Raw genomic sequence first — 25048 nt, forward strand, 5'->3', positions numbered from 1 at the left:
GGTGTAGTGACGGAGAACATGATGAACCCGGGTCTCTTTCTCTCTGGCATGTTTCCAGGCAACAACGTAATCCTATGTAAACCCAGTATCTTCCTCCTTCAGAATTCAAATCAATGAGATACTGAAATTTCGGTTGTCAGATTACTTGGAGAATCTGGCTTCGGGTCCCTCCCAGAGCTTCTCCTACTTGTGGTGCTGTTAATTACTCTTGTTAATGAAACCAAGACAGGTCCATGAGAGAAGAAGAATTCACACCTCAGGTGGCCCTGTTCCTGTGAGCTTCCCGGCCTGCCTCCCACGCACACTCTCTATCTTCCAGGCATGCATGCCGAGTCAGATGAACCCAAGTTATATTTCAAACTTACAGGGATTCATTTCTTAATTTAATTTATTTTACATCCTGACAGCAGTTTCCCCTTCTTCCTCTTTTCTCATTCCCTCTCCTCCACCTCCCCTGTATTTCCTGTCATCCACTCCTCCTGTTTCTGTTCAGAAAGGGGCAGGCCTCCCGTGGGTATCTACAAAGCATGGCATATCAAGCTGAGGTAAGACTAAGCACCTCAAGGAATCCATTTTAAAAATAGTATTACTAGTATACAGGTTTTTTTTCCCTCTCTTCATGTTTGGCTAAATGTTTAAAAAGTTATCATAAACTTAAAAAAATCCCAAATGGAAAAGTCTTATTTGAGGACCCCAGTTTGAGAATCACAAGACATTTTAGGTTTTCTTCCCCATTGTGAAGAGTTCCTTTTCTCATTTTTGAATGTTACTTTCACCCAATCAGCTCTGTCTGCTGGGCCCCTGTGAGGGACCCTGGTGTACACTCTCCACGGGAGCCCTTTCTGATCTCATGACTTCCTTGTCTGTGTGGCAGTTCTCTTTAATGTGGAATGACAGAGCGGCTGGAAAGTCTGTTGATTTTTGTCAATGGAGTTGTCAAAACCTTGTCCCCTAGCATACAGCACAAGGTGTCTACCTGCTGTTTCTCGAAACATCCATGAATACACAGTAGGCACTCATGAACATCCTAGAACACAGTCAGATCAAAGCCAGGTTCTTGGCCCAAAGACCACAGGAATGACCCCAATTTCTGGTAGTCCTGGTTTTCCTCCGAGTGCTCAGGAGTGGGATCTTTACTGTTCACTTTTCTCTTAACATATTTGTTTTCCAAGCTTATTCCCAAAAGGCCCTTACACAGAGAAGGGCTTTTCTAGTCCCAAATACCAAACTCATCCTTATACTCCCTCACCATCATATAGTTCCAATGGCCTAAGAACCACAAAGTCAGGTCTATCACAGCAATTTCTCAGTACCAATTGCTCTGCATCCATTACTTTCTTGTTTCTGAGATTAAAAGGAAAAAAAAAAGCCCGACAGATCTCTGACAAAGATCAGTGAGAAAGGGTTTGTCTTGGCTCACAGATGCAGGGGTATGTGGTCCATCAAAGCAGGGAAGACACAGCAGCATATAGAAAAGGCATGGCGACAGGAGGCTGAGCCTGGCTGTCCCATCTGCATCCACCTCAGGAAGCAGAGGGTGAGCACAAAATGGCACAAGGCTGCCAAGCCTCAAAGCCAGCCCCCTGGTGACCCAGTTCCTCCAGGTAGGTGCCACTTCCTAAAGATCCTACAGCCTTCACAAGTAGTGCCACCAGCTGAGAACCAACTGTGCCACCCTAAGACCCTCGGAGAGACATTTAGCATTCCCACTACTACAACCGCCAACAATAGCAACAAGTGTGGGCCATCTTTTTGAAGTAAAATCTGTTCTAAAATTAGAAACGATGAGTGTCAGTTCTGAGAACATAACACCACTGGTTTGTATGTGTCCTTTGCATGGATGGGTTTTGTAGCATGTGAATGCTGCCAACACAGCTGGTGTTTGAAATAGGAGATGCTGCTGTTGACTTTGAATATTGCTGTGGTCTTCTCTGATATACTACTCATTACATAGCCTCACTCAAAAGAGCAGGCAAAATATTAAAGGAGAGATTGCATGATGTGAAACTCATGGCGAAGGAATGGACACAGTACACACTGGGTAATAGGTGGTGAGCATTCTTGGACTTTGCTTAACAAGTCACCTCTGCTCTGCCTGTTGTGAACTGTTGCTTTACTCCTTGCTGTTAGAATGGGCTGGAATAAGATGCAGAGATGACCCCCACCCCCGCTACACCCTTTGCACGTACTCTAGTGAGATCACACACTTACGACTCTGATATCTGTTATTTATTTTTTAACTAATATAACTGAGACCTTGTTCAAGATGTGCTTATGAAAAATTACCCTTTTAATGGCGGAGCATTTAATGAGAAACTGGATTTTCTACTGCATAAGTGCCCTTCATACAAATTAGCTTGGCCCTGGGTCCTGATCTAAATTGGGCTCCCTACTTTCCTCTAAATGGCCTAATATTTTCTTATTAATCCCTGCCCTTTCCACCTGCCCTGGCTCTGCCTCCTCATCTAACTCTCTCCTCAGCAGCAGGCTGTGCCCTGACACATGTTTCTTCAGGCTCTTTGTATCTGACCAAGGGCGAGTTTTGGACATGACTAGTTTTCTGGAAACTGTTTATTCCATATTCAGCCTCACTCTGGGTCCCAACGGAGTGTTTTTCTGTGCTAGTGTGTTTATATTTAGGAACGATGGATTTGGGCCAGGTGAGTTCTAGTGCAAGGTAAAATTGGGGATTCAAAGAGAAGTTGGATAGGTGAAAAAGCAATAAATCATAGTTGTTCAAAAGAACAAGCTTGAAGCAGAGTGTGTGCCAACCCAAATCCAGGCTTTGATATGGGGCAAATGCGTACAGGTCCTTCTAAGTGGGTATGGGTGGGTTCCATGGTCTCTCAGATCTTCCTTTCCAATGTGGGTCTGGTAAGGATGCCTGCCTTATTCAGGGGTAGTCAGGTGGGGTGTGTCATGTGCTTCTAGTCAGTACTTCCTGCTGTCACTGTGACAGTTGCACTTTGAGACAGTCTGAGTAGTGAAAGGAGTGCTAACTGGCTGTCTAGAACAGTTTCATGTGTTGATTATGATATGAGATGGAGTAACAATCTTCCCAAGAAGTCTTAGACCAAGACATAGTCTGCCGTCATCAGACTTAGCATAACAAACTGGGGAGTAAGCATGCATCTCATAGGCCAACTTGCTTACATACATGTCCAAAAAGGGATGCAGTGACAGATAGTCTCTACTCCAGCCTCTATGATCTCTCTCCATTGAATTCTATTGCCTAATTTTTATATGCCTTTTATATATTTTTATATTTATATTTTTTCATATGTCTATGGTTTTACATTCCTGACTGTGTGTCTTTCCATCATTGCCTTACAGGACTGTTTTCTCAAAGCCATTGATAGAAATAAATAGGAGTCCTAGAATTCTGTGATACGATGACTGTTTGGAGTGGGAAACCACGGGTTCAGATTTGTCCCTGTCACCATCCCTGCGTGCAGACACGGTATTGCCAAGTCTGATCACGGAGGGGCAACTACTGTTTACAGAAAGATTACTCTCAAGATGAACACATGCGTCCCTTGTACCGTCTCCTTTAAATTGCTATTGGCACTCTGCGAGGTGGCGGCTACTTAACCGTCCTTCCGTAGATGGCAAATGAAGCTTAGTTGATGCGCTGTGGCAACCTTTTTACACGCCTGCCATAATACACTGTACCTTCTTATTTGCAATCACACACACACACACACACACACACACACACAAATAAGTTGAGTTTCTAGGGGCATAGATTGTTTCTTCATTTGTTGCCCACAAGTAATGGTATTTGTCACAGAGGCGATGACCAGCAATGGGTGGATGAGTGAACGCAAGGGTTGAAGGGTAGGGTTCATAACAAGAAGAGTACTACACCGTGGTTAGCTATGGCTGGCTTCTCCAGAATGTTGTCAGTCTCGTGCTATGGATGAAGGGAAATGGTTTTCTTTATCCCTAAAGTCCTCAGCTTAAGTTGGGTGGTGATGAGGGATGTCATGAGAGAGAATAACCAGGAATTCGAGCCTGAAATCAGCATTAGAGGCCTGGGAGAACCTGAGTCCCTGGAACTGTAGGTCCAGAGTCCAGACCCTGACTAGTCAAAGTGTGGCAAGTGTATAAATTGTTATGCTGGTTTCCAATTTATGACTCTGTGAACAAGCTACCAGATTTTATGTCTGTCTTCCTTTGCAATATGACAATGGTTTGGCTTTTGAAGAGTGGATATAAAGTTTATAATAAACACCTGTACATCACTTTCTTTATGCGGGCATGCTTGAACTCTTGGTTGACGTATAAAGCAAAATATGTTAATAATTAGAGAGCCTTTTGCAAGGTACAGGCTCTCATTGCCAAATTCTGTGGCAGCCGATTTTCCCTGAATATCTGACTTACTAGAAGCAATATCATAAACCCATTCTTATTATTGTTCAATGTCATTACTTGATGCAGAGAAATTATACTGGACTTTTACAAGAAGGCAGTTCCTGTGATCGGGTGTAAGGAGGATCTTGGGCCCTGGCCAAAGCATCGCTCTGAGTTTTAAATACGGGAAACTCGGTGCTGATGCTATTCCAGCAGGACTTTTGGACGTAAACTCTTAGTTGGTGATTGCTAATGGTTCAATACCTATCCTGCATCAGAAGCTTATTAGATGTGTTACCCATATTATCTGATCTTATTTATTGCTCCACTGGGGTGATTATTATTAAGGTTTCCTTTTAGGTCCAAGAGGCTGAGGCTCAGAGAATTATTTAAGTGGGTGGAACCAGAGTTTGCATCCAAAGATGATATTATTATTATTATTATTACTATTTGACTTTCCTAGCATGTAGGTGGAACCAGGAAGTAGATCTCAGAACGGTAAGTTTCTAAAGCCAGCAGAGCTCCAGCATCCTTGTTCCTGAATCTGTTTTTCTTTGTTTTCAGGTCAGGATCGCAGCGAAGCCACTTTGATAAAGAGGTTTAAAGGTGAAGGGGTCCGGTACAAAGCCAAGCTGATTGGGATTGATGAAGTTTCCGCAGCCCGGGGAGACAAGTTATGTCAAGATTCCATGATGAAGCTCAAGGTGCCGTGCCAGCATTTCATTATGATTAGCTCTGGTTTTACACGAGGGAGGGGAAGAACCAATCAGCAGGACTGTGTCAGACAGCCTCATTGCTTGAGGGATTGGCTCCGGGGTGAATCACCATATTTCCTCTCTAGGAAGAAACCTCAGTGGCTTAGAAATATTGACCGGGCCCGATTTTATGGAGGTATTTAGTCAGACTTTGTTCATGCTGCTTAAGTGGGTCATAGTTTCTTCTAGGTAAATATCCTTGTAAAACCCCTGTAAAAATAAAGCCACAGAATTATCAAAAAATTCTATAGTTCCTCACATATCTTGAATTTTTGCTACTTTATTTTTTTAATGTTTCCCTAGCTTGTCTTCTAGCAACAGATTGTGGAGATGCAAAGCTGATTTTATTTATTCTTCTAATTGCTGAAAATCACCCCCAGATATTTCATAACAAAGGAAAGGCGTCCTGGCTGATGGGATACGCAGCTAGAGGCTACAAAGACAGCTTTGCTCGGAAAACCAGAGGAATAAGTTAGAAAAAACTTAAACAAACCCAATAAGCAGTATATTATTTCTTTCCAACCACCTTAAAAACATCTGAAAAAGAACTTGTTCCCCGGATGTTGACTCCATATTTACTTGTTCAACTTTTTAAAATGTGGTATAAGATATGAGAAAAGCATCGGATCTAACAAGAATCCTGTTTTATGCATCTAAGACATGCAAAATTCATTTTTCTCAATATAACTTCTAATTATAAAGTACTCTGAAAATACTGGAAAATATAAGGACTAAAACTCAAGTCATCCAAAATCCCCCCATAATAATGAGAGTTGACACTTTGTGTGTTTGGCCTTCAATTGTTTCAATTATATCACCAAACACATATAATGAAAATAGATTATAGTTTATATAGTTTCATAACCTGGTTTTGTTTTATCTCATCTAGTAATATATATAGTTAAGCTTTTTTATACATCTTCAAATAGTCTGTAAGACACTGTTAGGTCAGTGGAATATTTTTAAGTCTAAGAAAAGGCGAAACGTGCCCACATTCTACCAGAGTGCCCAAAAGTGTTTAAATGACAGAAATTTGTTTGTTGCTATCTGCATCACGTTTTCTTTTATGCTTAATAAGTCACAACTGTCATTTTTCATCCGTGTTGTACAGTGCTTCTTGGTCCTTTGGCATGCCTGGCAGATGTTGATTCCCAGTGGCTTGGCTTCAAATAACAGTATTTTTAAAACCTACTTAATTTTCTATGGTCTATATCCTTGTTTTTGCTATTTAAGATGTTATATAAACAAACTTTTTAAAATCAATGTGTAGTTAAGGTATATTAGGAAAGTGTATTAAAAACAATGAAATCAGGATTTCACACTTTCACCTTGGAAGAGGTTAGTGATTTTTTTTTTCAGATAATGAAGCCATGTTATGAGATTTCAGGGTAGCTCAATAATGAGCCCTCTCTCTCTTCTAAATTCCAACCCGAATGATGAATAGGGAGGCAGTCAGGCAAGAAGATTCCCACGGTCTGCTTTGTGACTGAGGAATGGTGGCCTGGAGGATGTGACTGGGAACCAGGGCCCCAGGCAGACCCTAGAACAACATAGGCTATGACGTTTGTAGGGGAAGTCTCTGTTCTCGCCACTATTGACCCCCCAACCCCAGTCGAGTTCAGACTCTGCTCATACCTGTATGAAATCAGAATGCAGCCTGTCTGCTAGGACACAGATGCAGCCCAGAGAGGCTGAGCTTCAAGTGTCCCGTTCTCTCACAGAGCCACTCCCACCATCCCAACAGAACTATGACGTAACGGCCCAGAGCTGGATTCTTACTGCTGTAACTGAAGCCTAGCAAATCTGCTCTGGACAATGCCACTCCTTAATCCTCCATGTGCACAGTCCTGGCTGTCACCCAGAGCATCCTATCTGTGGAGGAGAGAGGAGTTCTACATCCCCTTCCTCCTGCATCCAGAGAAGCTATTCATCAGGTACCAGTTACTGAGAGCATTATTGGCCAGCTACCTTATAGGAGCACTTGGGGTTTAAGTGGGTGTAAAGCAGCAGTTTGCTCTACTCCTGGGAGTTTATCCTTGGGATTAACACTAGGCCATGCTAGCAGGAACAGATCTAGCTATGGGTGCCAGTGTGTGTGTGCGTGCATGCGTGCGTGTGTGTGTGTGTGTATATCTCTGTGTATGTGTGTATGTTACCTGTAGTGAAACATTCCATCTGTCATCCCTTATAATCATGAGGTCCCAAGGCCCAGGGAGTTTGTCCTGCTATAACACACTCCTGCTAAATGTACCGAACACTGAGAGGTCCTTCGTTTCCAGACGATTGTGTTTCATTATTTGCAACTTGCTGAGAAGAATGTTGACATTTCAGCTCCCAGTGGTTTTTCTGTAAGAAGCACAGAAACATAAAGGATCGATTCTGCATTTGGCCACCTGCCCAGGGAAGAGACAGAGAAGTACAAAATTCCTTTTAGCCTTGAAAAAAGGCCCACTTGCACCTATTAGACCGTTTGAGAACTGGGAGAAAAGAAAGAAAAGATTGCCTTTGTTAGACTGAAGCTGGTGCATCACCCGTTAGAGAATTTCCTCCTGCATTGCAGAGGTTCTGGGCAGTGTGTGAATATGAGGGGCCACCATCTATTAACTGCCAGACCATCGCTGCATTTCAGCTTAGAGTCAGCGAGGCCCCTTTCCATACATAGCTAGAGATTGGGTCCTCTGTTTTGTAACTATAAAATGTAGGTTCAGAGAAGTTAAAGCATTTCTTCCACACTCTGTCCTAAAACTCAGAACTAGACCTCCAGAAGCCTCGTGGTTAGCATGTAATAGTTTAGCACTCGCTTGTATTATATTCTGTTTGGGGGGGTAACCTGTCTTTTTTTTTTCAGCTTGATTTCATTCTTCTACCTCTGAGGTACTCCCTGGTAGCCATACGCCTTTGGCTTTTAAAGAAGTTAACTTTCAGAATCCTTGGGTAGAAGAGTAATGATTGAAACTATGGGGCCATGAGTCCCAAAGGTAGAGCCTGGAAAGCCAAGAACAGAACCATAAGTGTATGAGAAACAGAACTTATATTTGGGGAAATAGAGCTATTGTGAAGTCCTTTGTCCAGAATAGGAGTATAATCAAGTATTGTAAGTTGGAGAAGATTTCCAATAGCCAAAGTAAAGATAATCACACAATTTCATAAGCAAGGCTCCTCCTTGTACCTCTGGCTATACTGAAAGGTCTTCTCCACCCTCAGTTATTCCCCAAGTGAATTCTGGGAGTGTAGTATGCTGAGAACAGCTCAAAGCACTGTAACCTCCTAGAGCTGTGAAGTCAATATTATTTTAGATTTGTCTATGCCTGAAGCCAAGTGCCACTATTGCTGGGAGCTGAGCCTAATCTTAAACAATGATGCAGGAATGGAGACTTTGAGACTCTTAGCAATAGATGACTAGCAGCCCATGTGGAAATCTGTGAAATGACTTTAAAAACTAATTTAAAAAGTCTAACTTTAAAAAGTAAATGGGTTTACTCATTACTTGAGTCACATGAACCCTGGTGTGGGTAGTACAGACTCATTTAATGGGCATCTGATGAGCACCTGCTGCCCCACCAGTAGGGACAGGAAGATGTCCTAAGTACTAGGGCTAGACAGAGAACAAAGTAACGTCTCTACCTTCTATGATGTTTACCTTCTTGTGGATTCATGTATGTAGCTTCAGTTTATAAACTATCTGGGCAGGAGGGGATAATGATTGTACTTAGTATGTGTTTTACCCCAAAGTACAAGAATGACAAGGGAAGGATAATGGAGAATATAAATGTTTCTGAGTAACAATTATAAATGTCATGCATAAATTATTATATTCATGTTTTGCCAAGAAAGGTGGGGGGAATGAAGGGGATAAGGTGGGGTCTAGCCTACCTTTGCTTCATTCCAATGTCTAGAATTTATTCATAAAAAGATTATTTCCTGAAGTATAAAAACATAATTTTTGAGACTTTGCTGAGTAACTTACTTCATGTAAAATATTAAATCCATATTCAATATAAAATCCCAACACAGCTGTTACTATGAGTTTCATATTGTTTCCATTTCAAGTAGTCTATCCTAACTCTGAGCCATGTATTGCAGCACAAAGTAGACATTCCCTATTGGATTGCTAGGTACATCTTACTCCATGATAAACCAGCCAAGACCACTATTACTCCAAAACATAAAGCAGATGTGAGAATAAGATGGAGAGACCCATATAAGGGCCAAGGAAGGGCTTGTGTGATTGGTGGTTCCAGCTGATGCTCTCTGACATGCTTCTGGACCCGAGGGAATTTTCAAATGGAAACACTAAAGTAAAAACCATGTTCTTCCTTTCCACAGGGTGTTGTTGCTGGCGCTCGTTCCAAAGGAGAACACAAACAGAAAATCTTTTTAACCATCTCCTTTGGAGGCATCAAAATCTTTGATGAGAAGACGGGGGTAAGTGAAAGAGTCACACGGCGATATGACATTGAGTCCATTGACAGATGAGCCGCTCCAAGCCCCGTCTGTCTGGGCAGGAATATCAAACAAGCATAAACACACATAAAGCCACTGACAAACCTGATCACCTATGATCGTCCACAGCGTTAGTGCACCATGTTCCCTCTGGTCTAAGTGTGATGCTGTCCTGGCCATCTAAGGGGAGATTGATAGCTCCGAAGAGCAGTGGTCACGTGGCAGTTTGCGTTAAATTTGTGTATGCATTGGTGTCGTCAGTACCACACACGTGAGGGAGGCACATGTTGGTTTGGAACTTGGTCAAAACCTCACACTCTCCAGTGTGACTTGGCCCAGCTTGTGGTTGCTGTTAATGAATGAATAAATAGAGTTCTTAATCTAAAAAGAAAAAAATAGGAAAGTAAGAAGAGATAGGAAAAAAACCGTCATTCTCTAACCAGAAACAGTGAAGACTAGCAAGTTTATTGAACCCACCCAAGAAAGGGCTTTGTGTTATCATCCAACTCACAACTGCCCCAGACTCTCAGGCTCATCCCTGGAGCTCACACACCACTGTTCGTCTTGGTCATTGAGGTTGAGGAACAACAGATAAGCTTTCTGTGACCTCATGCCTGAGAAAGCCAGAATGGTTTTATTTTTATTCTCGTTTTATTCATTCAGTGTTTCACAGCTCAGGAAGCATCTCCATATGCATCACCTCCTTTGAACTTTACAAAGATAACGCACCAGGCAATTTATAAGCAATAATCCAACTGGCCATATGATTTGACCTCGATCATGTTGTGTTATTATTGTCTCTTGCTTGTTCCGACTAGCAATGCAAGGCTGGAAAGATGATAATTTAGGCGTTAAAATGTGTTTTCTTAAAGAAAAATACTGTAGTGAAGTTACTTCTAAATAAAGAGAAGTAGAAGGGATCTTGGTTGTAAACGTAGTCACAGTCACCAGAGGCTGGGAGTGGCCCAGTTAGCCAATGTATAAACAAAATGTGGTTGCGTCTCGAGTGGGATGCTCGGGAGCCTACACGTGCCAGGAGAGTCTGCAAGTGCCGCACTCTGGGTGGGCCTTGAAGAAAACACGCTGAATGGAATAAGCTAGACACAAGATGAAAAAAGTGCTGAGTGATTCCACGTGTGTGAGGAATCTAGAATATTCAAAATCCTGGAGTCCTCGAGGTGCTGATAACTGCCAGGCTTAGGGAGAATGAAGATGGGAAGTATTTTGTAAGAGCATGGGGCTTGGTTTGGAAGTGATCTAGAGAGCAGGTAATAGTGATTTTGGGGGAGAAAAAACGTGAATGAGGTATCGGGATGGCTCAGCAGACAAGAGTACATACTGCTCTTGCAGGGACCAGAGTTCAGGTCCCAGCACCCATGTGCTAAGGGGGTGCCTGTCACTTCATCTCACAGGGATCTGGCACCCTCTTCTGGCCTCCATAAGCACTGCACACATAAGAATATATGTGCATTGCACGTGCGTGCACGTAAATAAATATAAAACTTTAAAAAAAATGAATGTACTTAATGGCACTGGACCATATACGTTAAAAGAGTTCGTGTAAATTTTGTAATATATATTTTAATGCAATAAAAATAACTAATAATAAAAGCATGCACTTATCCAGTGCCTCCTACATTTTATGTGCTTTATTCAGTTTCATTGTGATGAACATACAGTAATTCTAACTGCTCTTTTCAGATACTGTAGTAAAGCAATGGAGACAAGCTAACTTTATACAGAAGAGAGGCTTATTTAGCGACAGTATTGAAGCTTAAAGTCAGACCTATGGCATTAGCTTGGCTGTGAGGAAGGCCCTCTAGCGTAGAGTGTCCTGGCAGTGTGAGGATACAGAAGAGCCAGAGATCACACCCAGAAACAGGGAGGCAACAGGACACTGGCATCCCACAGCTCCTTCTGAGGGCATAGCCACAGTCGAAGAAAGGACTACTTAGGAGTCTCTACCCCGTAAAGATTCGCACTGTTTCTGACACTGCCATCCTAAACACTAACCCTTGACACCTGAACCTTGGAGAACACAAGGGTGCAAACCATAGCCAAACCCAAGCAGTACTTCATCCGGTGTGTATCCTGTCCCAGGCATCTTCAACTTTCTGTAAGTTCCAGGTTATAGAACCATCCTAACTATCCAAGTACTGGGTAACGTCATCGTCCCTGTTTTACCACTGAAGATGTCAAGGACAGAACACTGGGCACAACCTTCAGAAAACGAGGGGTGGCTGGGACCCATTAGAGCTCCTGTATTTTGTTTTTTTTCTTTTTTTTTCTTTTTCTTTTTTAATTAATTTATTTATTTAAGATTTCTGCCTCCTCCCCTCCACCGCCTCCTATGAGCTCCTGTATTTTGGCAAATGTTTGCTTGGCTGGGGTGCCTGTCACCTTTTAGGCTTATTGGCTGTCCTAATTTTGCCTGCTTGCTTGTTTGTTTCTGTTTTTTTTTGTTTTTTGAAATAGTTAGCGAGATATGTCTTTACGGTCAAGAGAGGCTCCAGAAAAAGCAAACAAAGAAAACTTGACTACATTAACAAGTCATAGAAAGGAAGCAGGGCACACCACACGGGGCCCACATGGGAAAGACACGAGGGCAGACAAACACCAGAAGGTAGCAGTGGACAGGTCTCTTCGGCCTCAGACCATGGTCTTGACAGGAATCCTCTCAGAAAATGCAGTGTAGGGCAAGGGGACAGTTTGGAGCTGCCTATTATGATTCATTCCCTCTGGCTCTAAGCCGTAGCTTGGTGGCTCTGGAGTGGTCAAAGCAGCGCCCATTTTCTTCAGTGGAATAAGAACTGGAGAGAATGCCTGGCCCTGGATTGAAGTGTTCATCTAAACTGTTCTATTACCAATGAAAGTTCAGGAGTCAAATATTGGGCTGAAAACCTGATAGATCAAGAAAGCAATGGAGGAAGGATCAGCTGACCCTCTCCACACATTTTACACATTTTAGCTTGAAAACCCTGGGACTCTCTCTGAGCCCCACCCTGTTCCTTCCTGTGTTCTCTCCATCATGTATTGGGTCCTCCAAAATCTCTATGGCTAATTGCAGTCAGCTTGTGGTTGACTCCGCCTCCTAGTTCAAGGTTAACTTTATTATCAGTCTTGGAGTGTCACGGTGTGATCGAATATCCCACAACACTGGATTGGTCAGTTTGTCCGACAGTCAACAGCATAGTCCATGCTGGTCTTTCCTGTTTCTAAGAATTGCTAGCCCTGCTAAGGGCAGTGCTTCCCCAGCCAGAAAGGCTTTTGACTATCTCAAAACAGCATGATTTATGGAAAACTTGAAAGTATTTACAAGGTAGTGTTCAGGAGGCAGAGTATAGATTTAACCTCAGGTGGCCCTGAATAGAAAATCAATACAATTAACCTCTATATTATTGGAAAAGATGGGGCTGTCTGCTGACGCCTTTGTGGAAGGGAGTTTAGGTGACGCCACAGGAGTCAGTAGAAAACAGACGGGAATTCAGCGGGACTAAGAGCCCAGTGTGAGCCTTTACTGCCTTCCTCAAACTGTGGCTTCAGAATTTGAGAGTTTATGTTTTTCTCAGAAAGATTATCCTTTTGGATATCTGTGCTCATTCTGGAATCTCACATTAAAAACAATTGAAAAGATATTGGCAAATCAGTGTCTATCCTGGTGGTCAGGACCAGGTACCAGGGAAGGGACTGGCGGACTGGGAACTATGCTGACCAAGTCTTCTCAGCACACACTTGGCCTTTGGGATCCTGTAGCCCAGAAGTGGAGAACTTCAGGTATGCACAAACTTCAAGAACACTTCTATCCTTTGGCACTCTAGGGGAGCCAAATAATCAGGGAAGCATCAGAGATACCTATGCAGTGGTTTAGATGTCCCAATAGTATGATGTCATCTCTAATTCCTTCCAATTTCCAGCTCTGTCTGCTACCATAACAACCAGGGTGTTCAAAGAGACAGAGGCAGAAGCAGGAGCTTGGGGTATCTGGTATTTTTTCCTTGGTTGGGGACCATATTTGGAGCTTTGCTGCTACTCCTCCCCTATGCCATGTCGCTCCATCAAATAGATGCTACCCAGGTAGCTGTCTGATACCTTAGATGTTTACCAAGGAAGAGGGGTGGTTTACAGTCTTAGCTTTTATATATCTCCTCTAGCACCAAACTGTGAAGCAGTATTTGTTTTTATTCTTTGTATAAGAAAGCAGTAAAATAATTTTATGAGCCCCAAAGCAATTGACTTGGTGGGGGGAAAAATGTCCTATCATTGGTAGAAAATCAGAAAAGGAGACAGAGCTATATGTTTGCTCTCCAGCTTACCCTGCGGCAGTTCTGTGTGGTTACCACTGGGCTTCTGGTGCATCCAGCTTCGGTAGATTTCCCATATTAATACACCATAACGTAAGTCCTGGAAAATGGTAAAAGAATTGCAGGTTTATCATTGTTTATTATTGTTGTTATTATTATTATATTTACTGATTTATTTTTGTGTGTTTTGCCTGCATGTATGTCTGGGCACCACATACCTACAAAGGTCAGACAGCAGATCTCCTGAAACTGCAGTTCCCGATGGTTGGAAACCACTGTGTGGGTGCTGGGACTAGAACCCAGGTCCTCTACGAGGACAAAGTGTCCCCTTAATTGTCAACCCTGCTCGGCAGCCCAGGGTTGCATTTGTTTAAATCTGATGTGCAAATGATAGAACTCCAAAAAGCTGTCCAACCGAAGCAGTCAACTTGTCCTGCGTGACCTTAAGAATGAAAATCGGGCTCCTGGCTGGAAGTTTCTAAAAGGCAATTTTAGTATATCGTTAAGAAGGAACCTTTCTTGGCAGCCTGAACTCCTCAATAGTGAAACAGAATGAGCGATTTCGCCATCATTGGGGGCAATAAGACTCCACCCGGTGATAGAATATTGTGAAGGAGTCAGATAAGGCAAGAAATATAGAGCCAAGTCGTGTCTGTTAATTTTAAGTTGAATTTTAAGGTTCTGCTTTCCCTGAAAGTAAGAACCATTGTTGTTTTCTGCTCGAAACCTTCCCTGGGAGACTGCGCAACCTGTGCTGAACCTCTACCCTGGGCTGCAAGGGACTGGCAGTGCAGTGCATGCTAAGATCTTCATGTTGAGGAAATGGAAAGCTAGACTTTGTCATTTAGAATGACAAATCACAGTTGTTAGGTTATTTTTTTCCTCTGAGTATTTTTGCCCACATTTGACTGCACTTTCTTTTTTAAGCTGAGAAAAGAAACATTTGCTGAAAAACATGACAATAGCTAGAATTTTCAAAACCTAAAATTGTCAAAAATGTTTTGATCCCAATTAAAAAGACCCTTTGCAGCAATTTACACCCTGTCTTGAATCTCAAAGAACTCCTGATCCCTTCCGTGAATAAATTTTATACTGTTATTATCATGTCGAGGGGGGGGGATAAATTATTGTTGTAAGCTGTTCATATTCACGCACCTAAGACATAGCTAATCTATCAGAGGGATCAGTGAGAAGGCAGAGATGCCATCCATTGCCTTTCTGTTATTAGCTCTAGGAATGGGAGCCCATCTAGAGCTGGAAGGAGTTGTTGAGCAATATGTCCATCATTCTCAGGCCAGTCTGGGGGCCACTCAGGAGGCTGTCCGTCTCCTTTCAGAGGAAGAAACTGAACTCCTAAGAATATCCCTGACCAAGTGTGTGGACCCTGAGCACTCCTCCATCCCTGAGACCATCACTGACTCTTTCTCTCTGCTTCAGATTTTATTCTCCAGAATCATTATAACTTATGCCATAAAACCCATAAGTAATCTAAGACCCAAAAGATGAGTCTGTCTCTTAGGATGGAGCTAAGTAGTCCACATGAGCTTGTCACGATGTTGGGACATCCTCGTGCCAATCACATACGGATTTTACTATGAATGAATCAACAGTTATTCAAATGCTACCGTCCATCTCATTCTGTGAAGCAGTTGCTGTTATTATTGCCATTTTGCAAGTGGGCCATTTTAGAGCCAATAGTCTCAGCCACACAGCTAATAAGTAACAAAATCAGGATGCACTATCACGTAGCCTGGTGTAGAAACCCTAATACAACTAACAATAGTATGCCTAATTTTATAGGTTATTTCTTTTAATATGTAAGAGATCAAATTCACGTGACCACTGTCTGATTGTCACCATCATTTTCCTTCTGGTGTGTCCCGAATGGAGATGAAAGCCGCGGAGATAAAGCTGCATGGCCTTCCCCACGGTATGTTGTGGGCAGACAGAGGTTGACAGTCTGACTCTCAGGTGATTAGCCAGTAGCCTCTTGGAAGTCTGTCTGTGCCATGTGTGGCTCTGGCTTCTAGGGATTTAAAGATGAATAAGACATGGCCCTCGCCCCTAAGGCATTCAGAGCATAGTGCAAAAGCAGCCTCACAAAGTGAACTGACAGCTGTCAAGGCGCAGACATCAACAAAGTTGTCTGTGCTCAGGGACTAAAGCCCAGCTTTGCCTAGAATATTCCCGACAGTCCTCGCGGGAAAGTACACACTGATTTGGCAGCGAGGAGGTTGATTGAAAAGATGACGTGGATGGAGGCTGCAGGGAAGAGAGAATAGCATCTGTAAGTACACACCTTTCTCAAAGCAGGGGTATGTGTGTTCATTCTCTATTTCCTGCAGGGTGCGTTTATTGGGTGCCTCTATACGCACACAGATAAATAAGGCTCTATCGTCCTGTTCATCTCTGTTGTCTGTGTGGTTCATGGTGACTCTCACAAAGCAGGTTCAGGTAATATTTATTGCCGCAGAAACAAAGTGACAGGGTGATTAAAAACCACAAATGCACACGGAATAAGTAGAGCATAGCAAGGGAGAGGTGGAGAGCGGCCGAGGACTAAACCCTCATGATAGATGGGTAAGCAGCGGTTTAAACGCAATGGCTGCACTTGAGTTTCAGGGCTGACTGAGTCACTTCCTCTGAGTAAACAAAGCGTCGCCTTAGTTGTGCTTCATCAAAAATGGGGCCGTTTCCAGTCAGTTCAGACGGAGCGTTTTGAGCATGCTCAGGAAGAGCAGCAGAGGTCAAGGGTGAAGGCTGGTCTCAGGGAGAGAGACTATAAGGAAGGTGAAGGGCTGGGGAGAGGGACACCAAAACCCTCAAAGACTATCACCTCCTCCGATAAGATTCTACCAAGACGGATGCTGATAGCTGTACTCTAAATGTGACGGTATGGCTCGTGGCTACTGAATCTAGTCTCGTGCTACCCTAACGGTTCTTGTGGTTTGCAGACTACCCCAAAGCTACCATTTACAGCCGAAGTGGATTTCAGAGTCGGCTTGAACAACACGTAAACTATTTTCTTTCTTTTAGCCCCGAGTTTTTCCAACAGACTCAGCTTGTCTCCCTGAACGTGGCTCCTTTTGCAGTCACGGTTCTTGCGGGCGGGGGGGGGGGGGCGGTAATGCAGAAACTGAATTGTTAGGGACTAACTGCTAAACGTCCTTGCAGTACTCAGGACAGATGTACACAACAGGAGATATTTTCCTGTGTGATACGGCTTTCAAATGTCTTGCCAGACATTCATGTAGATGAGAAACCTGTCTGTAGTGACTTGAATCTCAAACCTAGTTCAGTTTTACATACCAGCTAGGAATCTTTATGCCATGTTCACGATAGGGAGTGTTCCAGATCTGAAGTGGGAGAAAAACGCGTACTTTGTTTTGTCGCGACCTCAGCAAGACTGTCCATGGTTTCAGAAAGCCATCTGTTGCCCTTGTTCTTCCGGGTTGTGTCACTCCTCCCTGTGCTGCTCATCCTTCATGTCACTGTCCCCACCCTGGCCATTCCTTAGATGGCTCTTGCTGTCATTGTGCCGTTGCTTGTCCAGCCCTTCTTTGTTCGTCTGCTCTAAACAAAGGAGTGTCAGTGTTTTGAGTTCTGTGTTCTCTTGAACCCAAGTTTATTGCCAAGAGCAGAGTATATACATCGTGATTGTGTTATCATACTCTTCGATTGTATTTGTAACTAGGTACTTATACATAGAAATTCACATTATTTTATGGGCCGGGAACAGAGCTCAATGCTAGAGTGCTTGCCTAGCATGCGGGAAGCCCTAGATTTAACTATTGACACCACAAGAAAAGAACTTCATATTATTTTAAAACCAGAAAATATGTATTATATTTTCTTATGTTATAAGTATGATATTAAAATATATGTTATTTTTAAGGAAGAGAATTGGGGGCTAAGAAAGGTTGATTAAAGCATATCTTGACCATTTTAACTGGTACATGCGTTTGTTCTTTCATTCCACAACTGTGGAAATGAACCAGCCCGCAAACGAAATCTAGAGGCTAGACACTCAGATATACGAATAACTAAAAACCTGAAGAATTGTGAAGATAAAGGGAGAAAGTGATACAATTAACATCAAAGGTCGGAACAAATGGGCTTTTTCATTTGATAAAAGAGACATAGAAAGATCTAAAGAGATGTAGCTGAGACTTAAAGGAATTAAAGCCATCCTGGAATTAAAGTGAGAGAAACCCAGACACACAGTCTTCACTCCAGTCTTTGAAGTGGGAAGGCCGTGAAGTGGGGGGATAAACATGGGGAGAGGCAGGCCTGGGTTCACAGTCCTCACCAGTGAAGTGCAGTCAGTACCTGCCTAACTCCAGCAACTTGATGCCATGGAGGAACGTAAGCCCTAGATGCACAGTACCTTGGTTCTCTACCCAAGTAGCTGTGTGGATAGCAAGCAATGTTTCAAGATTAGCATTTTAAGTTGTACAAATCAAATATATTTTGTTTATACAACATGATGTTTTGAAAAGACTTGTATCGTGTAACATGCTAAGAACAAAGACCTACTGTCTGAAGTTTTCAAGCCTACAGACATGGATTATGCCTTATTGAAGGAGTGAGAAAACACATTCTCTACCCTCTACTGTGGGTCAGTATTTGAGCCTGAAAAAAACAATGGCCTGACAATAGCCAACTGGCAGAAAGACAAGCAAAGTAGTTATGTACACATGAACCTCTAGGAAGGTGAGTGTCACATCAGCCAGTGAGATGGAGAAGCTCCCCTTCTCCTTAGACGGGTGAAGCTGGAGACAATTGGAAAGGCCAAGCAAGCATCCAAAGATCAGGCAGAAGCAGGGGACCAAGTTTGACCGAGCTCTGGTTATGGAGTTTGCCTTACAGTCTCTTCTCTGTGGAATGAGCCTAATATTCCTTGGTTGATACGAAACAGAAGGAGCAGAAGGCCTGCATGGCTCCTTCTTGAAAGATTCCATTCTTGAATAGGAAGGAGAAGCTGGCATCTCTCCGTCCCCAAGTACCTTCTGTTGAAACTAATGTACACACCAAGGGACCACGGGTAAGAGTGGAATCCTTAACATCATCACTGTCACCCTGTTGTATACTTCCTCTTAAGATCTTATTCTGCATGGCTGGGTGGAATTTGTGTCCTATGAACAGCATCTCCCCAACTGTTTTTTTTTTTAATTTTTAAAAAGTAGTTTTGACCATTTCATACATTTATGTTAAAAATTTAGTTCTTTTCACCGTTTCCTCATCTCATCCCCTCCCTCTTCCAATGAAACCCTCCCTGTTCAGGACGGCCCCATCCTACTTTTATGTCTTGTTTTGTGCGTGACCTGATGAGTGTACTTAGTGTTGCTTGTGTGAGCATGGGTGGGAGGTTATGTAATGAATCATGAGCCCCTCCACCTCTGAACAAAATGACGTGATCGCCACAGCAACCATTAAGAGGTAGGGCTCTTGCACTGATGATGAAGTGCTAGCTGATTCAGCCCTGTTTAGCTCATGGCAGTCGCTGGGAGTTCTTGAGTGCAACAGCCATGTCGTGATCAGAAGACGTGTGTGTGTGTGTGTGTGTGTGTGTGTGTGTGTGTGTGTGCGTGTGCGCACACGTGTGTGTCCCGCCTCCTTCTCCTCTGTATCTTACATTGTTTCCAAAGCCTCCTCATCCACCATACTCCCTGTATCTTGAAGGCAATCACAATTTTGTTTAACTCACTTTGTCCTTGGAAAGCACGATTAGCTTCTCTTTGATAACTTTGCCCTTTTCAGGCTCCCCAGTTGTTAGAGTACTTGCCTAGCATTCTTGAAGTCCCGAATTCAGTTCTCAGCGCTCATCCTCAAGGAGGGTGGACGAAGGAGAGCCAGAAGTTGAAGGTCTGTCTTAGATGCAGAGTTTGAGGCCAGCCCCTGGTGCACAGCAACCTGCGTCATAAGCAAACAAAAGGATATATAATTAATTGTCCAGGCTGAATATTAGATGCCAGAATGGCACTTAGGAAAGAATCTGGCTGGGCGGTGGTGGCGCACGCCTTTAATCCCAGCACTCGGGAGGCAGAGGCAGGCGGATCTCTGTGAGTTCGAGACCAGCCTGGTCTACAGAGCTAGTTCCAGGACAGGCTCCAAAGCCACAGAGAAACCCTGTCTCGAAAAACCAAAAAAAAAAAAAAAAAAAAAAAAAAAAGAAAGAATCTGGTCTTGCAGTGCAGTGAATATAGAAAGCCTGGTTCATACAGTTCAGAATTGACCAGCCTCAGGTGTCAAGGACAGAAGAGCCTTTAAACGCTTAAATTGAGCCTCTTACAGAGGAAGAAGCCTAGCACACAAGCAGAAGTGACACCTGAGGCCTCCTCACGAATTATTTGTAGAGGTGTCTGAGAGAACATCTCCACACCAACCTGCTCAAAATCAGCCCCTTCATTCTCCATATCCGGGGCTTCCACAGGCCCCAGAGCTGCCCCGGATGGGTCGAATGTCATGGAAACCAGGTGTCTAAGAAGAAAAACCGGTCTCTTTAGCTTTTCCATGTCTTATTGTTGTGTAAATATTTTGTTTTAGATTATAATGTAATTGTATCATTTCCCCTTCCCGTTGTATTAATATAATCTGAAAGATAATTCAGATATGTTGTTACATATATCTCTGAAAGTTTACTCAGAGAAGCAATAATTAAGTATAGTTCCAGTACTTAGAAGACTATGAATCTTTCAATTGGATTGTTTAATTTAGAAAATAAATCTTTTTTTCCCCCAGTGGATCACTCATCAGTCTTGTTCTTTAAAGAGAAAAGGATATAATACCTAATTCAATCCTGTAATGCAATTAAATTATTCCCATTAGACAGATGTGAAAACTGAGGTTGGAGTGATTCAGCAGTTTCCATAAAAGCAAATATCCAGCAACTGTATAAGTGAGCTCTAGATCCATGGAGTGCTAGGGCCCATGCTCTTCCCACCTTGGAGGTGCTGTATCTCCCCTGTTCTGCTGCTCAGGGCCTCTAACAAGCAGGTGGGTGTTCATTGGCTCATGAGGGGAGAAGCAATACTTCCCTTGAACTCATCATAATGCAGATAGACCCTGGCACTGAAGGATTATGGGATACAAATAATCTCAGAGGCCCAGCTTAAAATTACAGTGTAACCGTGGAATGGGTCATCTATCTCAGATGGAAAAAAAGGTATCTAGTTCATAGGCCCTCATCTGCTGACTGTTCTGGCCAATTTGTATGTTAAAGGTTGTTCAGATTCTGTCATCCTTCTCCAAAGATGAGCCAGGAAGACCTTTAATAATAGCAGGAAACAGGGCTGGAGAGATAGCTCAGCAGTTAAGAGCACTGGCTGTTCTTCCAGAAGACCCAGGTTCAATTCCCAGCACCCACATAACAGCTAACAACTGTCTGTAACTCCAGTTCCAGGATCTGATACCTTCATACCAATGCACATAAAATAAATAAATACTTTTTTTAAAAAAAAAGAATAGCAGGGTAAGAACCAGGTAGAGGCTTCTGTGTCTTCATTTCTAGTGACTTTGACCATTGCTCTTTTGGCATGACAGACAAAGGAAGTGTTATTTATTCCTGTCTTTTATTGAGTCCACCTGGCCAGACACAGTTCCCTGCAGTTTTCACTGACTCTGACATCATATCTTCGTTGAATGTTATTATGCCCCATTTTACAGGAGAGTTGACAGTGACTTCAAGGCTAAAGATGAGGTAACTTGATCACTGTTACCTTTGTATCCATTTTTTTTCATGAAAAGGTATTTATTGAATACCTACTGTGTTCTCTGAGATGCCCACAAGGATGTGGATACATTTGGTGAACCAAAGGAGGCTTCCTCCCCTGTGGGGCTTACATCCTAATGTAAGGAGTCTGGCAGGATTCGGTAGACATAGGCAAGTCTGCTGTCTCCTAGAAACAGTCAGTTCTACCGAGGGGCAGTAGGAAGGAAGGTCGGACATCCTCTCACCCTTGCCTCTCTCTTGTCCTTCCTTGATATGTGGTTTCTATAAAGCACCAATCTTGGTATGTTACAGGAGCGTCCTGTAGCTTTGAGGGTCACCTGTAATGCAGAAAGACATTTCTGAGGTTCTCCTCTGAATCCTGGCAGCCATTCACTTGATAAATCAGAGCTGTCCAGTTGCGCACCTTTTGTCCCAATGACTGGCTGATTGTTTTATTTGCGGCTTCTGCTTATTTTTCTGTCTCCCTCCATTTATTTTGAATTTTAATTTGAAACTCACTTTCTGTGACCACGTCTTGGTGTTTAACAGGTGCTTGCATGTTCCGGAACGCTTTCCCTGCAAGGGCGACGCTATGATTAGACCCAGTACTGATAGGACGACTGTTTCTGCCGAGCACTGTGCAGGAGTAGGTTCACTGACGAAAGGGTTCATGGTGCTGGTTGCAGCAAAAGAATGTATCCTCACAGAGGTAACACTGGAGCCAGACCCTTCTCCTGGAGGGGAGTTCTGTCTGTGGACATTGCAGGGAGGAGCCTACAGCCAGGAGATCAAGGGCCATCTCATGAACTGGTGACCACTGGAGCCTGTGGCCTTAGGGGATTGAGATTGTGGGGACATAAGGATTTGCTATTAGGAGACATGAGTTTTAACTGTCACTCCACTGCGAGGGCATAGGTTATCATAATGCAACCAGAGGAGTGTTAATTGAGGTGGTGATAATGATGGTCACACTTCCCGTTTCCTAGAGCTTCCTGTAAATGCTTTACACGCGCGTGTCATTTCAAACTTTGAATCCTGGAACCCGTTAGCGGCTTCGTGTTCTCCTTTGAAGTATGCGAGAAGTAATTAACTACCCAATCTTCAAAATGATCTTGCAAGATAAATGTATCACCTCCCTTTGAGTGGAAGATGACGGCAAGGTTCAGACGGAGGCCGAGCATTGCCAAGGTGTCTCAGCTAGGATAACGACGTGGTGCCCCGCCCACCATGTTGTTTCGTACGGCTTCAGTTTGCTCACTGTAACAAGAAAACCCAGGTGAGAAAACGGCAAGCACTGATGCTTAGACACCTCTGGAACAGAACTTGCTCATCATTGCCTGGTGTACTTTTCCAATACTTGTGCTGTCGTGTAAGTGTCTACTTCCAGGATTTACAGTGAGGTTAGTTTAAATATATTTTTTTAGACTTTTCTCTGCTGGTCTAAGAATAGGAACAACCATGCTAATATATAAAACATAATTTTATGCCGTATTGTTTTCAGTATGAACTGTAGGAAGAGTTTCAACAAAGCAAACCAAAGTGCTAGACTCTTATTGACCTGAAGGCAGGTCTATGATTCGGGCATTATGTCTCTGGCCTCTTGGTATTTCCCTGGCATCCAGGAGGTGTTTTTGGAATTGTCCTGAATTTCTTGCACAAGGCACGAAGGTTCTATTTCGCTTCCCTGTCTAATCATGTCATAGATCTTAGATCTCTGAATAGACCTCTCAGTGATTATCTCTCAGGCCAAAAAAAATGCAGTATCGTGGATGAGACTCACTCTCGTCTGGCTGTGCCTGGCCTTTGCAGGGATCTTTACAAACACGAATATTTTTAAAACCTGCATGCGACACGTTCCATGTCAGGTCTGCTATTCAAGATCTTGCTGCCATCTTTTCTTCAATACCATTCGGCTCGCAGTTCCCTTTTCCCTTCCTCTCCCACGCATGCACATAGATGGGCCTTTTTCTAAGAATCTCCTAAGAAGTTATCGGCTAGTTAGCACTTATAAGTTGTACCATATAATTTGCTATGAAAGAAGTATAGAAAATTATATAAAGTAACAAGAAAGAAAAGACTGAGGAAGAAGCTCACATTTGCTGAGCTCCTCTGTGTTGAGGGCTGTCTTAATAGTGCAGTACAAAGTCCTACAGGATAGGAGCTCTGACTGAAAAACCCTCCAGCATGTGAGTCTTGCCTCTGCTGCTTGTCCTGCCCTGCCTGGCCACGGAGACATCTCCTTCAGGGCTATTAAGTCTCAGTTCCAGATTTTTGATGTCCGGCCCCTTGGTCCTGGAGCCTGTGAAAGCATGGTTTGATCAAGGGATGAGAGGGTAAAGTCTGCTCTGTGGAGCTGTACAGGAGACGAGAGATGACCAGGAGCAATACACCGTGCGTGCTGTGGTCACGTGTGGAGCAAACTGCGTATGGACGAGTTCTGTCCTCACAACCACACTGTGACTACAGCAATGACAACAGAAGCCTAATGTTTCCTAGATCTGTCTCAAGCCTGGGGGTTCACAGTCTGTCCTCTGAACCCCTGATCAGATGCAATCTGCAGCCATGTCAGCTGTAGGCAGCAACTGTACTTGGCTTCAGCGAAATCTCCCTGTAGGAGTGACCCCAGCACCCTGCCTCCTCTCCAGCTTCCTTTGTTGCAGCGCTCAGAGATTTGCCTTCTAGAATACATTTGACTTCTTAAACTATTTAGAAAATCGAGAGCTTTTTAAATTGAAAAAAAAAAGTTACCAGGGAAGCACGGCCTCACTATTTAAATAGCAAATGCTTGCACCTCAAGAGACCGAGGTTTGCATTTTTCATGATGGCTAAGAGATGTGCAGACTATCTGGAAATTGTGCATTTAAAATTTGGGAAAAGAAAGATGGTGCTGGATTGTCTAAACTCAAGACTGCCCTAACCTTGCTTTTGAGAGGAAGGTAGTTCGTCTTCTACACAAATGATTCCGACGAGAGTGTCTGAGACCCTGGTACAAAGATGCATCGCCTTGTGACTCAGACTCTGGGCTGTGATGTATTTACCCCTGTGAATAGATACGCACACTCTTTCATGTTTATTTCTGTGCTGTCAAAGTCTATGCCCGTGGTTCCCCCTTAACCACATTCTACAGTACAGCCCCCGCCCCCCCCCGACACACACTTAAAACCTTCTTCATGTACTACTGTCATTAACCAAAACAAAACTCAGGTTCACACATCTCTACATTCGCATTGTGTAGTGATAAGAGCGGCGGGGCTGCGTCCCCAGCACCCCGGCCGCCTGGCTAGCTTATGCCCGAAATAACAACACACAAATTGTATTCATTTAAACACTGCTTGGCCCTTTAGCTCTAATTACTGACTAATTCTGATATCCCGATCAACCCATCTCTAATAATCTGTGAGCACCGGTCTTACCGGGAAGATTCTAGCCTACGTCCATCCTGGGTCGGAGCTTCATCGCGTGTGTCTGCCCGGGAGCGGGGCATG

General features: G+C 43.4%; 1 protein-coding gene across 9 annotated transcripts in view; it reads left to right on the forward strand.

Annotated features, from left to right (window-relative positions):
- The window catches only part of Dab1 (DAB adaptor protein 1), a 1119830-nt gene that overhangs the window by 985794 nt on the left and 108988 nt on the right, over positions 1 to 25048 (forward strand). For all 9 annotated transcript variants that reach the window (XM_075945176.1, XM_075945172.1, XM_075945177.1 and 6 more), the window contains 2 exons: positions 4918 to 5057; positions 9435 to 9533. In XM_075945176.1, coding sequence (XP_075801291.1) covers positions 4918 to 5057; positions 9435 to 9533 — 239 coding nt within the window. The remainder of the gene's footprint in view (positions 1 to 4917; positions 5058 to 9434; positions 9534 to 25048) is intronic.

This window comes from Microtus pennsylvanicus, chromosome 13, assembly GCF_037038515.1.
Source record: "Microtus pennsylvanicus isolate mMicPen1 chromosome 13, mMicPen1.hap1, whole genome shotgun sequence".
NCBI classification, from domain to species: Eukaryota; Metazoa; Chordata; class Mammalia; order Rodentia; family Cricetidae; genus Microtus; species Microtus pennsylvanicus.